Here is a 17,341-nt window from a genome sequence, read left to right on the forward strand (position 1 = left end):
GACTATTACAGATAACATTCCTATGAACATTTGGGTACTAGTTTCTGTGTGAACATATATTTTCATTTCCTCTTGGGATACACTTAGGAGTGGAATTGCTGGTTCATACTGTAGTTCTATGTTTAACTTTTGAAGTACTGTCTGAATGATTTCTACAGTAGCTGCATCAATTTATATTGTATAAAATGTATTATATTATATATATGTAATTTTATATATATTTATATTATATACGTGTATTCCCTATTTCTCTACATCCTTCACAAAACTTATTCTCCATTTTTCTTATTATAAGCATCCTAGTGAATATGAAATCTCTGTGACTTTGATTTGCATTTCCCTGATGGCTAATGATGTCAATAATCTTTCCATATGCTTTTTGGCAATTTGCTCATCTTTTTTGAAAAAAATATCTATTCAAGTCTTTTGTCCATTTTAAAGTTGGGTTGTCTTTCTGAGTACTTAGTGTTCTTTATATATTCTGCATATTAAACCCTTATCAGATACACAATTCGTAAATAATTTTTCCCATTCTGTAGGCTGTCTTCACATTCTTCATAATGCCTTTGAAACACAAAAGTTATAATTTTTATGAATTCTCACTAATCTATTTTTCTTTTGTTGATCTGATTTCTTTTTTATTACAGCAATCATGTGATACACATATACATATGTAGCTAATAAAAATAAAGCCAGTATTCTCATATATAGTAACTAATCACATCTTTTCTGCAACATTGTGTTAAGTATCATTACCACATTAGGAAACTAAACCTCTGATCAATTTAGTAATTTGCCAAAGAATGAACATATTAACAGTGGCAGACTCTTCTGTCTTTAAATACTAAGCAATAATATTAGTTTGACACATTAGGAAAGAATAATGAGTCATATGTAATGACATATGATTATGGAAGCTAAATATTTTTTAAATTTTCAGCTAAATTCAACAAGTATCTGTTGATTTCTTCCAATGTGTCAGGTGCTATGCTAACTTTTGGGAACAGAACAGTAGAATAAGACAGACACAATTCTTGCCCTTCTGGTATTTTTAGACTAGTGAGGAGGACAGACATTAACCCTGAAATTGTAAGTACATTGTTGTATGAGAGCAAGTAACAAAAATGCCCCCCACACTAATTTACCCTCATCCCCCCTCCAGCAAAGAGCCTAGAATACTCATCAGTACATTTGGGCACTTGAGCATACTCCACATACTATTTTCTTATATGTTGTCTTACATTTTTCAAATTGTTTCAGAGGTACAAATTTTCCCTGATTATGTTGAAAGTTCTTTAAGGAAGAAGGCCATATGTGATAATTCTAGTGTACTTCAGAGTGGTATGCATTTCCTTGGAACAAGAAACAATTGTTGTGCTTAACTAGAATGGAGATGGGGAGATAGGTGACAGGGACAGTGAAACTTTAAGTGCAAACTGGCATGGTAATATAGGAAGGATTTATAATAAATAATTTAATGTTTATCCAGTGCTAACTGCCATTAGGAGATGGTAAGTCTTTGAAGAGTTAAACTTTGACTGGGGTAATATTGATTGAAAAGGGTAGAATAAGAATTCAAACCCAGGGCTCATGGTCATCACCCCTCTGGACACTAATTCCTACTCAAGACATAACACTCTGACAAGTGTGCAAATATTTAGTAGTTAAACTACAGACAAGTTCATATACACAAGTGTATGCATGTGCATGCTCATGTACACATACACACACACACACACACACATATGATACTACATGAATCAAAGTCTCAAATTACAGAGTAGTGTAATAACTAGGCCGAGGAGGAAGAAATAAAGATTCAAATAATAGGCAGTAAACTAAAAATACATGTTGAGTAATAGCATCAGTGATTATTACAGTAAAGAAGAAAAGGGCTTAGAAAAGGTGATATAGAGCAAATTCCCACCCTGTACTTTAATGCATCTTATTTTTCTTTTCAAAAAACAATCATCCCAAGAGGGGTCCATCTGTAATCTACCACAACAGAATAATGTGGCTTTGAGAAAACAACATACTGGAGAGCCTATGACCTGCCAGATGTCACATACAAAAAAACCCTACCTTTAACGCAAATACAATGAAAGTCATACTCTGATTATGCTGACAAGGACACAACATAACTTTACCACTATATCTACAACTGGGTGACCTTGATGAGAATACAAGTGAAAGTGTCTCTCAGAATGGTAGAGTTGGTCAGTAGTGAAATTTTTACACTTTCATTTTAAACACTCTATATTATAAAAGAGGGCAACAAAGTAAAACTTGTGGACTGGAAAATGACCTCTCACGTAGTGACGTGTGATATTTTGGAGTGGCAAAGTAAGAGTTTAACTGCATAATTCTATTCTATTGGGGAAAAGTATGCCTGCATATTTCTGGAAAACTGTGTCTTACATGTATCTATACATCCCTCACCCTAAACAATTAAAACAAAAGCAGAGTTATAGTGAAAGATGGAAAGTTAAACTGGATGTTTTCTAAAAATATGGCCTATTGGTATTACTTGACAAACCTCATCTTACCTTTCCTAATAGTTCTATTTTTTTTTAAACTTTCTTTTAAGACTATGTACTTTGAAACCACAGAAAAACAAATGCTTGATTTATATGGCATTGTAGTAGACTGAATAATTTTCTTAGCTAACTGCTACTAATTTAAGTAAGAAAAAGAAATTAAGATACAGAAAAATTAACACCTGTGGTGAAAATAACTCAGAGGTGTACTATCTTAATCCTTACTTCTTTGATTTCACATGCATGGGCTTTGTTCCAGTGGTCTGTTTATAGAGGGCTGTTTTAGAACTCAGAATGTGTTTTCCCAGAGAAACTTTGTCAGAGCCAGAGGATGGGTCCACAAACCAGACTACAGAAGTAAAGCTTTCTGCTCAAGGTCACAAAGCTCGCATTACCTAAACAGAAACAGGAAGAAATGAACAGACAGACATACATGGCCCCTATGTTCTGCCCATTCATTGGCCAAAGACTTCATTCAGTTCCCTTGAATGCCAGACCCCAAGCAATTTCTGAGAGTCCTCAGGTCTGAAATCCACTGGGGCTATAACACCTTCAAATATCCTCCTGAAGCCAAGAGTGCCTGGGAAGGAGAAAGCCCAGCTCCTCAGCAGGAGTCAGGGTAAGCAAACTGGCAGCAATCTGCCCATAACTCATGCAGGCATATCTAAGAGCTTCCTGAGCAGCGGAAAGACTGCCTTGAGCAGTGATTCATAGTTGTGCCTCTCTTCCCTTCCTGTCAGCTGTCACTTCTGCTGTCAGAGTGTCTGCCACTAACAGTCTCCCCAGTTGCAATTTGTTGTTTCTAATCCATCATCTGGGAAATCAGATGAGCGGAGCTGTTAGAACTGTGTGTAACTTGAGAGCCAAGCCCTGAGAGATAGTCGGAGACCTTCTACAGGAGAGCATTAGCAGGTTTTCTGGTAGCCATTTCTTCTCTTCTCAGAGCTCTTCTTATCTAATTCCCTGCTTGACAGTCTCAAAAAGCTGACCTCCATCTACTTCCTGTTGCACAGTACAGTGGAAAACACACCAAAAGAAAAGAAAGAGACACATCTTAGGGCAGGTCAACACCTAGCCTACATATCTTCAGACAGAAAAATCTGTGTTCCATTTCCTCACCAGAAAAATGGGTATAACCATACAGGGTCAGTAAGGTATAATGGACTAAAAATTATAAACTGCTTTAGAATGGATTATTATGAAAATAATGACCCTTTAAAAAAAACTATCATCACTAGTAGAAGTCTATAAGGTATGGCTACAGGGAAAATCCAGCCTGCTGCCTGCTTTTGAAATAAAGTTTTATTGGAACACTGCCTCCCCCATTCCTTTACACATTGTTTTTGGCCTCTCCTGTCCCACAAGGGTAGAATTCAGTAGGTGTGATGCGGATCATATGGCCCACAAAGCTGAGAATATTTGCTATCCAGTCCTTGCAGAAAAAGTTTTTCTGACCTTTTTATCAAGAAATGTTTTATTTTCAAGCAAGTAAGATTTCTTTTTCCCACAAAAAATTCAGTTGTTTACTGAATATGGCATATTTCACAACACAGGCTATAAGTTTAACAGAAGACCTTCAATAATAATAATAACAGAAGACCTGTAATATTAATAACACACAATAAATTCATTACACAAGTTTTCTGCTATGTAAATCCAGTACTGTAAACAGAAAAGTCCTCAGAACTATTTTAAATTCAACTCTTAAAAGAATAATGAGATCCATGCTGAGATTTATTTCTGGTGTGTATTTAAGGGAAAAAAATCAGTATTACATTATCCCTATTGTGTCTCCCAGCAATGAGGTGGACAAAGCCACCCAGAGATGTCAGTGCAAAACACACTGTGGGAGCTCAAATATTAATCAAAATGACATCTCCAATTTTTTCCTTCCCTAATCAGGTCTAAACATCATGGGACATGCAGCAAATCAATAAGTTGAACTACAGGCCCTCATCACTCCCAACCTGGCAGTGCTGCATTTTTAGCCAGACCACTGTCACATAAACGCATCTCTACTTTGGTTCTTTGCCTCTCCCATGAGATGGGTGTGCCCACCTATGTTTCCAAACTTTACCCTGGCATGTAGGTATCCATGCCACCTGTCACAGAAAGAAACTTCTTAATGATTTCTAGATAAAAATAGGCATGACGGGTGTGTGGCTAAAGAATATGCTTACACATTCTACCAAAATGGATAAATAAATAATAAGTAAATCTTATGAATAAAGCAAGAATAGGGTGTAATGAAGTGTTTGTGAAAAACTGAAGAAGTCTCATGTCCTATCCTTCACACTTGGGGGAAGGTGGCACAGGGACTGACCTAGACCCCAACCCCCAGCCTTCCACCATGGCAGGCTTTTGGCATAGTTGAGAGTTAATTATTTTGTCTTCAAAGTAGTTGCTATTTCTTTCTAGACCCCTTTCTCTTAAATCCTTATCCCACTGACACCTCCTATTTTCTCTCTACGAACTCTAGAGTTGCTCTAGTAGTGAAAGACCTGATAAATGCTTTAGTGCCAATTTATTTCTTGTTCATATAGTTAGAGGAGGCAGAGTTCTGGAGAAATGGAGCAGAGAATAGGTTTGTTCACACATGGAACTTAAGTTTGAACATTTTAGCAATGCTAAATGGAATAAACCAGGAAAATTTGGCTGGAGTAGATAAGACAGTTATACCCAAGGAAGTGAGACATGCCCTATGAACTCCAGAAACCCTAGAAGAGGTTTGGAGGAGAATGCTAAGGATCTACCTACAGTTGGGTAGTCATGACCTAAAAGCCGTCACAACTGGCCAATGTTAAGGTGAACTCATTTGTACTCAATCTACTGATATCCCAGAAAATTTGGGTTAGTTCTTCCATTTATTCATTTATTGATGTGCCAGGCACATCAGTGAGCAAGCATATTCTATACACTCACAGACCTCTTTTCAGCCTAATCGTTTTGGTCTTAGCTAGCATTTCTTCCCCCTAGCTTTATGAGACTATAAATGGAAGTTTCCCGATCCTGAATTTCCCCACCTCTACAGGAAAAGGATGAAATAGAAATCAAGTACAGTAAACGTGATAGAAATATCTTAGCCAGATGAAACCCAGCTTGGGAAAGAAAAAGTAGCTCATTAAATTTTAAACAAAATTGGAATTGCCGAGGTTAAAGGACATCCAAAACAAAGCAAATACCAGACACAGCCTAAAAGGAACAACATAAACTTAATCAGAAGGAATGAGTGTGGTGAGGAAAGTTAGGCTGTCAGCCACTTGTACAGTGTTGTGGAGCCCAGTGAAGTCATATGTCAGTGGCAGGAGGCTTTGGAAAAGCAAAGAGTCACATCAAAAATGTGGAGACATTGATATAATCATTAGTAATATTTTCACCCATCATAAGTTGTATCTCAGGCTGAGTAAAGGTTGTTTATAAACTACTGATGTAGATGATCAAGATACATACAGCCTCATAGCCTCACCTGTAACAACTATTCTATAGGTTAATTTGGCACTAATCAGGTACATATTATTTGATACAGCAGTTCCAAAACAAATGTTTTTATAGGAAGCAATATAAATTACCAACTATAAGAGATTCCTGAGTTCAAGTACGTGTGTCCATAATGGCCACTATGCCAATTACTGTCCATTTGACAAACCACTCCATCCTTTCCCTACCCTTTGTGCCCTGCTCTGTGCCCCCGGTTAATGTCTAAATTGAATGTCCTTCTCTTCTGGCTTACAGTTGGATTAAACTAGTGAAGGTGACTGCAGAAGGAGGGAGAAAAGAATTTCTACCAACTCTTTGTCTTAGTCCTGCATTTCTGGTGGAGCTGTTTCTCCTCCATGACTTGGGAATAACCACTTCTCCTTGGCTTCAGCTCACACTGGATTTTTGTAACACTATTTTCTTTCCTTGTTGCTCAGCCCTAGAGGTGGTAAAAGCTGATACTACCAGTGAGCCTCACTATTCATTCCTTGTCTGGTCCCTAATCCCTATCCACACCCCTATAAATAGGTCTTTCATTAAAGTCTCTTCATTTGACCCTTCATTAACCTGGGTTAAATTCAATTTCCTGCCAGGACCATGAATGAAATGCAATATAGACATCTATTTATTGATATAGAAAGATGTCTGACAAAATGTAGACCACAATATTAATAGCAGTTATCTTAAGGTGGTAGGATAGGATTAGTTGTTTTTCTTTATATTTCTCTGTATTTTTCAAATATTCTACAACATTTGATTATGTATTTGGGGATTATAAAATGAAATGCAAAATTTAAATGCAATGTAGGAATAGATATAGTTTTAAGAAGTACTAGTGGTTTTGCCTCCTGCCTTTATTGGCTACCCTATCAAAAAATATATAAATGAAAAGTTGCATAGCCTGAAAAGGATCCCGATAGGGCAATGGAATAATAAACACTGGTGAGTTCCCATTATTTCTTTATTTTTGCTAGATTCTATTTTCTAGGAGAAATACGATTAGCAAGTATTCACAATTTCACAGTTGAAAATATGCAATTGCACACATTTATAAGCACATTTGTTTTACAGAATCACACTCCATAAGCAGAAGTCAAGATCTTACTGCATTCTTTGGTTACAGCTAGTTAACTATAACTAAGGGCTTAGGACCTATCAGGCTCTTTACAAGCATTGTGGATATTAGTTAATTTAATCCTAACAGGAAAGCAATACTATTACTCCCATTTCACAGATGAGGACATTGACATGCAATGAAGCCAAGTTACTTGCTCAAGGCCAGCCTTCTTTAGCAAGGCCTGGAGAAAGCTCAGTCTTTAGAATCTATTTTGTCTATTATACTCAACGGTCACTCAGGTTGGTAAATTACTTAAGAATTCTAAAACTCTCCTAATGTTGAATATATTGTGCACAGAACAATGGGGACCCTCATACTGGATAAGTAGTTATTAGTTGTGCAATCTTGCAAATTTACAAATCAGAGCTACAAATTCCTCATCAATAGAATGAAGAGTCATACCTCTTCCACCTACCCTGCAAGTTGTGATAATCTAATGGGAAATGAGCATGAAAGCCTATCAAAGCTGTCAAGCAAGGTATAAATGTAAAGGTATTGCGCGGCACGCTCTATACACCAGTGTATTAGCCATCATCTTTAACGCAGGAAAGTCAAATGTAAAGAAAATAGCAATTATTTTGGTGAAGTATGGCTCTAAACTGTGATATTATAAACTGTCCAGTCTGTTAATAACATACAACATAAAACCACCACTGACTAATCAATAGAAATCATGCAATGGCTTCAGTGAAATATACTTTCAAGCTCACTCCCCTGACTCACAGTCATTAATTACCTTGACTTATTTGATAGGTTTCCAGCATTTGCTTGAAATGTGTTGCTCTCAATCTTAAGTTATATGTAAAACTTTAAAAACATTTTTGAAGTTCAGACTATACATTCTCTATGCTCTGACATCCAAAGTTCAACTGAGCCACTCAGTGTTCAGTTTCCCTGACTCAACTTTTTGGAGTTTTGTAATTAATTATTTTCCATTATTACTGATCATCAATTAGCTCAAAATGTTGCTGAGACTGCGGGTATGCTGAAGAGGGCAGAATTTAATGATAATTTGAGACTAGTAGGACACTAAATTTCTCTCTTGTTAATAATTAAAGTAGATAACTTATGTTTTTATTTATAGCTTCCAGAAATATCCGGTTCATTCCTGTGCACTGCTCTGTCAGCTAATCATCAGTTGATCAGGATCTGACTTGGGCTCTGTACTTTATTTTACATACACTTCTTCAACCAAAGCCATAAATGAGTCCAACCAAAGGTTAAAGCAGGTGAGGTCATCACTCCATCTTTTCTGGAACTCTCCACCCAGTCAAATGCTTGGATGCATCAACATATGAGGGATGAGAAAGGGTAAAATTTCAATTTACCTGTTTCAATTTCCCAGATGTAAATAGAATCATCTGAACATCCGACAATTAAAAAATTCTCAACTGGGTGCCATTTTATCATCCTTACAGGGAAAAGGTGCTTCCGGGCACGCAGGAGGCACCTCTTCCCCTCAAGATGAAGGAGAGCCACAGAATGGTCACTGCACACGCAGCAGATTACCTGGTCATTTCTCAACTGTGGAAAAAAAAAAACCAGCATTCTTTGTAAGTAAAAGTCAAATGCTTCCTTTAAAGTTAAGTCAGGTTTTTTTCCCCCTTAGTAACATAAAAAATTTTTGTTAAAACTCCATTTACAAAATGACATTTCTGGTTTCTAGAGCACCTCGCCACAAAACACTGTATGGGTTTATGGGGGTGCTTTAAACACTAAGTAGATTTGAAATTCAACAACTTATTAGGAAGATCAAGATACACAAAAGAAAAAGGAGAATTCCAGGCCAAATCTTAGAAGATAAATCAAGGATTTGACCAACACTCAGCAAATTCAGGCAGTGACGCAGACATCGGAAATAATGCACAACAAAATAAACCCCAGAACTAATTTGTTGCCACAAAAAGAAGCTATTTGTAGACACAAACTTAGGCCCGAGAGTGAGCTGATATCGTGAGCTGATATTTTCCACTTAGAGCCTCAGAATGTGATTTGGTGCTGTTCCCAGAACTATACAGATTTTAATCCAAACAGGAAACTCAGTGTAGACACAATCTAAAAGAGGTAAGCATTAGATAGTTCCAACTGAATGTACAGCTTGAAAGACACAAGGAAAAAATAGACTCACAGGACAAAGATTCTTAAAGGACTTTTAAAAAAGTCAGCATGTGGTTACCTTGAACACAGTTTAGGACCATCCATGCTGAGTGCTGCTGAGGTGAATCTGGAAGGACTTTACAGGGCAAGTCTGTGCCTCACCTCCAGGCCATGCATTAGCCCATGAATCAGGGTAGGGAAGGTGGAGGCGGGATAGTGGTTCTTCTACCCTCTCTGATTCTTTTCTAACCACTTTGCTATGTGGATGCTCCGACTTTCACTATGGCATCTAGTCAAAGTTTCAGCTGCTGTTTTTACAGCATCAGTTGGGGTCTCTTGAGAATCTTCTGGTACCCATCACTGACTTCTTTCTGTGGGGCATTGGGGAGCATGTGATTTTTTTCCTAGTTCTTTTTAAAGAAACTACAGAATTCCTAGGAGAAAAAAAATCACAGGATGGCACGTATGATAGATGGGGAGCCTGGACTTGTAGAATAGGGACAATGGCATTAATGGCCTCCCCACAACTACCTCTTAGAGAACCTTCCCAACACGCAGGCTCTAGAACAGACAGCCCAACACACTTCAGGAAACTTACACACACATACAACACCTGAACACACACACAACACATGGACGCAGATCTTATGGCCAGGAGTTGACATACACTAGGCCAGTCAGATTATCTTTCTAGGCATTTAAAATTGTAAAGCTAAAAGAAGTCATAAGACAAAAGAGAAAGGATTACAGAAAAGCTGCTTCTTTTAGGGTAGAGGAATCGAAGAGTAACCTTGGTTTCTAAATTGAAGTCCAACTCCCCTGGATCCTTGCTACAGTGTTTTTGTCTTGGATGCCTATAGAATTGCTTCTTATGCCCTTTCAGTAAACTCCCTTTTTATTTGACTTGGATTGAATAGGTCCTGGATCCTTAGAGTTAAATCATCAATGATTGAGGATCCTTAGAGTTAAATCATACATGACTGAGGCAGAAGTAAAAGGGGTCAGGAGTGGAACTGACTTGGACTACTGTCCTGAGCTAAGAGAAAAAAATTGTTAAATAAAAAGGAGGGGTCTTTAGGAATAAAACACATATTAAGGCATCCCAAATCACCACATGGAAGTTTCTTTTGTAAAAGTCACTTCACTTTGTTTCACTGTTTTGTTTAATAATTTGTGCTGCTGAAATATTCCTTTCATTAAGTCTTACTACAAAAAAAACAGTGTAAGTTTTTACTGAGTTTACTTTGGAGCTGATTTCTCATTTTATTGCTATAGAAGAATAATTTTTAAAGGTCAGTCAATTGACTTACATACTCAAAAACTGGTTGTTCATATTTTAACAAAGATGTCAGCTTCATTGAGGCTAAATTTAAGGTGATATTGCACAAGAAAATTGTATCTCAAAGTATTTCCTTTTGCTCAGCACAAGGTAGTTGCTCAAAAATTTGTTAAAGCTCATTATTTGATAAATAAATGAAAGAGCAAATACAAGTCTATGTAAGACAAAGAAAGTATCAGTATTATTATGAAAGAAAATTGTTGAAGGCAAAAGTTAATTTCTAATTTAGAAATTCTTATATATTTGAATTGTTCTTACTTGAGTGTCTATTGCCTTTATTAAAAATGAAGAGATAGTTCCATTAAAAATTAAGATATAGAACTAGGGGGAAAAAAAAGATATATAACTACTTAAAGAGAATTACAAGGCTTTTGTGAAGTCAAGATTTGATCAAATCTTTTGGAACAAATTATTTGTGTAAGTTGTAATAACAGTAAAATACATATGTAAAAATTAGAAAGGAATTCATAAAAACCATCCAGTTGTATTACATAGAACTCTTTCTTATCTGTGGGAATATGAGTTATTTTTCCTTATGTCTTTAAACATTCTGTAATGTTATATAACTCTATGTGTTATATATTATTCTTTGTCTTAACTTACTCTGAAGTTCTCTGGTGATATCAAAAGACTTGTTACTGGACCAGCTTCCAAAAAGAACTTATGCAAAATTTCTTCAGTAAAGATATCCCACAAGATGACACATGAGTCCTGGTCCCCAGACACCAGCCAACTTTGGTCTGATTTTGAAGAGAAACCATGTGGGTAAAGTAATGAAGTAACACTTTGATGGTGGCCTTTGAGAACTTTATGAGGAAGGGAATCTGGAAAACAGCAAAATACCAAATAATGAAAAGTTATTATTATTTTTTTTTAAAATAGTCCTGAGATTTTATTTTCTAGATGTTTTAATTTAAGAAAACTATATGTAATTAAAGCTAGGGAGTTGGCTAAGAAAATTAATGAACCACTCTAGGACCACCTCAAAGGGCAAGTGCCTGTTCATAAGCCTGGTCTTGGTTTTGGTGAAGCACTAAGGCTGGTTGTTCAAAGTCTACCACTTCTTTAAGGATGTTAGCAAGTTAGCAATTCCAGGCCACAAAATAGGAAATGCTGTTCTAAAAGTGTGATCAATTCATACATTTTGCCTATACAAAAATAATCTCAGAACATTACTGCTGTCCTTTAAATTAATATGACCAAGTCTATTATAAAAGAAAAGTTTCACTGAACATTTTTACTTTAAAAAATATTAGGGATTGCCTAGTTCTACCTCTTCATTTTACAGATAAAGTATCTGAGGCTCAGAGAGATTCCGTGACTTGAACCCACCTGTTAAAAAGCACAACATTAATGTTTAATAGCATAGCTATGCTGTTAAACCAATTTGTATTTGTTTTCCTGGACCTATCATTTAGTAGATTTGTCACTATGAACAAGTTGCTTTTTGCCTTTAAGGCACAGGTACTGCATCTGAAAAACATGACTGCTGTGTGGAATATGTAAGATTATGTCCACAATTCCTTAGCTCTGGCACTCGGTAGGAATCTGGGGATTTCACACCACAGCTGTACTAAAACAAGGGCTACTGAGAGTTTCCACACTGTTTTTTCCTCATTAGCTAACCCTAAAATATTTGGAGAGGACCATAGGCCACATACTTTCTTTATTAAAATTGAAAATGAGTCCTAAAGAATCATTATTACTTCTATTAAATAATCATTAGTTACCTCTAATTCCATCAGGCACATCGTCATTTTATATCCCCTAGTAAACCAAGGTGAATATTAATTCAGATGCTCAAGTCAAATGTAGGCTTTTGCTTATTTTCTGGATAAGATAGACAAGCCTAGATACAAAATGCTAACTTTTCACTAACTTTTAACAGTAGCTACCAAGCAGTATAGCAGTATTTTACTTCTCTTAGGTTCACTGCTATTCACTCTCTTTCAGTAAATCCCTAAATCACAAATAAGTAACATTTAATAAGTAACCAAAATAAGCTGAGAACAATAGTAGGTAATGTAACAAGATTTTTTTAAAAAAAGCTCTGAAATTTGGTCTTTACCCTTAAGGACCTTACTGTCTAGTAGGATCCATATAAAAAAAATGGTATACAGATTTATCTACACAGCCCCAAGTCTCAATAACTTCCCTTATATAAGATATAAGACTGCTGCATAATGGCCTTATTTAATAATTATTCACTGTTACAGTGTACAAAGATGTATATGAACATATTTACATTTCAGTAAAGGAGAACAAAAATTTAAAATAGGAAGATATTTTTCTCCTGATTGGGAAATATTAAAAAGTTTAATAGCACAAAGCTGGCTAAGGTTTAAGGAAAAAGGCATTCTCATAGGCTGTTAGTGGACACACATGCATATTGAGGTATGTGCTTTGGAGAACATTTTTAGATGTATTTTCAAAATTAAAAATACATATAAATATTGATTCAGTAATTCTACTCCTGGGAATTAATACTGTAGATATACCTACGTATAAGTGTAAATACAGTTAATTCTACATTGCCTGTAATAGCCAAAGACTACAAAATTTGTACATATTATCAGAAAATGCCAGCAAATTGCTTAAGCTTCAGAAATCTTCTTAGTGCAGCTTGTTAAAGTTGAAGCTTAGGTAAATTAAATAAGTAGGGTCAAATAAAATTCAACGACCTTTTAATAAAGAACCTCCGTCTAGAAGTCCTGCTTTGGCAGCATTCAAAGCCTGTGTAATGAAAATTGTCCCGTCTTCATAGCCACATATCAGTTTATCAAGACTCGGAACATACTCTGATGAAGTGACGACCGCAGCTCCAGCCCCATCTTCAGACCCATACAAGTGGTCAATAATACTTTGTGACATGGTATGATGCTTATCAAAATTATCTTGAAGGGTCCAGGTGGTAGTTATTGTTATCTCTACAAGGAAAAACAGAAAAAAGGATTGGCTAATAAATTCATCATATATATGGAAAATATTATCAAGACAACATCCCTTGGGGTACACAGAGACTCTTTTCCCATCCTAATAGTGAGCTACAGGCAAAAAGTTCTCCTGCCATAGATTTCACTCAAAATGTTATCTTATTGGTTCTAAGAGCACTCACTGGTTATCATTTTACATATCTGACCACTCAAGCACATGAACTGGGCCTCAGGTAGCTCAGGAAGTGAGAGAGCCTTGGCATACGGAACAAAGACAGCAAGTGAAAGCCAACTAGTATGAAAGAGCCTCCTTGACCTTGCAGCACACATGCCGCCCCAAACCTCAGACTGGCACCAAGAGTCATCATACACATCCAGGATTCCACTTATAAAGCAGATTGATTAGATACTTAATTCTGATACTTGGAAGAACAGACATGAGAAACCTAGAGCCACCACGAACACTGGGTATGGTATACTTTGTAATTCTTAAAATTTAACTTGCAGGAAACTTTTTCACACACTGTACCAAGTTCAAAGTCTATGTCTTGACCCATTTCTTGATAATCTAGGTCCATTTGTACCATTCCGAAACATTTGGGACAGGGAGTTATGCCAGTGAACTTGTTAACTAATGGAAACTTGTGCTTAGAAATTCAATTTTTGATGGCTGTATTTCTGCTGTTCCCCAGACCATGATTCCCAATGACTCACTGATTTTGGAATAAGGGGGAAAGAGCTAGACAGGGTTCCTCAGTTTGGAATATCTCATCTCAGGAGTTTGAAAGTTCTCCACAATAATGGTTACTTTGATGATCTCAGTTTTGTATTCTAAAAATAATTAAAATAAGCAAATGCCAAATCATCTAATTGTTCAACTTGTCAAATGTTTTCGTGCCTAAGTTTATGTCTGTGCTTGCAGTTCCAAACAGCTCTAATAATCCCAATAGGGAATTTGGTTGGAAAAGGGTATAGGATATGGACATGACAAATTCAAACATAAATATGGTGTATCAAGTTATCCTATATTCACACTGCAGACAATCATTCCATTTCAATAAAACATCACTCATGTTAAATTGATGCTAATTTGAATTTTATTATTTGTATTGTTGTATAAAATCTATAAGCATTATGTTTATACCTACTTTGATGTTGGCATCTAATGCATAGTGGCATACCAGAAAATTTCTTATTTGTAACCACCTGTTACTCAACTTAGAAAAACACTGAGGTAATTATAAACTAGTTCTCAGAAGACATGTGTTTAGACACAGAGATTGTCTTACCTCTAGGAGAACCATCAAACTTGGATACAGGAACATCAGGGATGTGCCACAAAGTAATTCTTCCTGAGACTTCTCCAGAGAAAAGTATCTTATAAAAAGGCTCTTTCCTTTCATTCATGTAGCCCATAACAAAGGGAAGGTTCTGGGCCAAAAAAAAAAGTTAGTTTTTATGTAGAAAAAAAAAGTATAAAATGACAACCATTGTTTTTAAATGGAGAAATAAGACTTCCAATTATTTCTTTCTAACTTATTTCCCTTAATTTCCACTGTTTCAAAATTTCAAGTAAATTTAGTGAATAAGCTCTTACTTAAGCCAAAAAGAATGTTTTATAAAATAAGAAAGTCATCAACTAGACTTCAAAGAGTTAATAAGAATATCTGACACTTACTGAACATGTTCTGTGTATGTATGACACATACTATTGGAGGCTTTACATGTATTCAGTTAAATAATCCTCACAATAATCCTATGAAGTTGGTACATACTAACATTGTCTTCATTTTACATGAATAAACAGAGAGAAGAGGTTGTGTTCTCTAAGGTGATATAGACAACAATGGGCTTTTGGGTCTGGTTGTTCTGACTCAAGAGTCCATGTCTTGATTACAATACCCTTCTGTCCACTAGACGCCTGATTTCTTTATAGCCCCTTCAGTTCCAATTGTCAATTAACTATTTGTATGGTACTTTGTGTTATTAATACACTTTCCACTTTTTGCTGTCTATTTTTCAGATTTAACATACTTTATTTCAAATTTCCCAAGTGGCCACAAAAAAAACCTTATCTTATATATGATAATAATATATACAAATTGTATGACATTAATACATATATGTACAAATTATATATTTGGCATATGATATATGATAAGTGACTATATGATAATATATGAATTATATTTATATATAAAAGTATATATTAAGATATAAATATATATTACAGTTATAGTTTATTTAAATATATATAAAGTTTATATTTTTAAATATATATAAAGTTATAGTTTTGCTGAGGCGGAGTATGAATATTGAGCACCAAGGGTTTGAAAGATAAGCTTTCACTAGCGAATGAGTCTAGAATCTCCCCAGGACTGGAGGGCAGTGTAGATGTTGTTTCCGCAGACTTGTATGTAGAGATTATGCACAGGGATCAAAATGATTAAGTGATTAGAAAAAAACAAAACTCTTTTGATGTACAAATAGAAGATACCCTGAAAAGAAAGTCAATTTCTGGTGTTAGAATTAAAGAAGTCTCAGAAAGTGATAGGTCCTAGTCAAAAACTGTGTGCTTGGAAGTCTGGATTTAGATATATTGGAAAACGTCTACATATCTTTAGAGAACATTAAAGTCCCAAATCTTGTTACATTCAATCCTCACAACAAAGCTACAAAGTAAATAAATGTTATTATTCCTGCTATGGAGATGAGAAAACTAAAGACAGGAAGAAAATAAGAAACGAATCCAAGATCATGCAACCAAGATGCGGAGTCTTCTATAGACCCCTGAACAAGAGCACTACGGAAGGGAAAAGAGTTTTGGTGATGTCATTTCTCTGAATAAATCTTTTTTTTTTAGGATTAGGAAGGCATTTTAGAGTCTTATACTTCTCAAGGCCCCCAATTTCTTGTGGTTTTAGAAATGGTGTTGAGAAAATGTGGCTAAATAGCTTTTCAAACTCTCTCAACCATGCAGAACCTTAGAATTGACCAGCTCAACGCCCTCACGATTTTGATGGGGGACTGGAGGTTCAGGGAGGCCGGGCGGTGACTCGGGTTGGGGGTGGCGCATCTCCCCCCTCGCAGCTCTGTGGACTGCCTGGTGGCCCACGGTCCCCACGCTGCTGCTCTCCCCTGTTGGACTGCCATTCCACACCCCCTCCTTGACACCTCGATCCTCCTTCTCCCGGGTAGTTCCCTCTCTAGGTCTGCTATTCATCTTAAAACTCCCGCAGAGCCCCTTACCATATGTATCCTGACTTTCCATCACAGTGCCCAGTACCCACCACAAAGAGTACCCAACCTCCAAGAGGTAATAAAACAGTCATTAAGAGTGAATTCTCTGGGGCTAACTGCCTGGATTCAAATCCTGGTTTTTATTCCATACTAACTCTATTAAAAGAGCCAATTACTTGATTTAGGCAATTTACTTAACCTCTCTGTGTCTCATTTTTTTCCCTAAGTGTGACAGAAGGCTAATAAAAGCACCACTCTAGGGGATTAGTGTCAGAATTAATGAGTTGATGTAGGTACAGGACTTACAGTGGTGTTTGGTATTTGGTATATACTCATGTACCAAATGATTATATTAACCATTCTTTCTATACATTCTCAGAACAATTCAGAAACTCACTACAAAGTCCCATGACCAGATTCTGGGGCCAAACTGCCTAGGATCAAATCCTGAGAATTAATTTCTCTGAACAACAATTTAAAAATAGAGTCATGGCGGGGAACTCATGTAAATAAGGCAGCATGTATGTCTGACAATAATAATGACTCATAAAAAAGGTTATCTATCCTCCTCCTCACCATCATTACTCTTAGGTCATGCACA

At 36.2% G+C, this 17,341-nt stretch overlaps 1 protein-coding gene across 10 annotated transcripts in view; it reads right to left on the reverse strand.

Moving 5' to 3' along the window:
- The window catches only part of WDR72 (WD repeat domain 72), a 221,291-nt gene that overhangs the window by 167,316 nt on the left and 36,634 nt on the right, over nucleotides 1-17,341 (reverse strand). For all 10 annotated transcript variants that reach the window (XM_073211876.1, XM_073211877.1, XM_073211873.1 and 7 more), the window contains exons 10-13: nucleotides 14,790-14,931; nucleotides 13,249-13,494; nucleotides 11,171-11,391; nucleotides 8,460-8,655 (exon numbers count right to left, since the gene is read on the reverse strand). In XM_073211876.1, the coding sequence (XP_073067977.1) occupies nucleotides 8,460-8,655; nucleotides 11,171-11,391; nucleotides 13,249-13,494; nucleotides 14,790-14,931 (805 nt within the window). The remainder of the gene's footprint in view (nucleotides 1-8,459; nucleotides 8,656-11,170; nucleotides 11,392-13,248; nucleotides 13,495-14,789; nucleotides 14,932-17,341) is intronic.

The sequence above is a fragment of the Manis javanica genome, chromosome 8 (genome assembly GCF_040802235.1).
Source record: "Manis javanica isolate MJ-LG chromosome 8, MJ_LKY, whole genome shotgun sequence".
Lineage (NCBI taxonomy): Eukaryota > Metazoa > Chordata > Mammalia > Pholidota > Manidae > Manis > Manis javanica.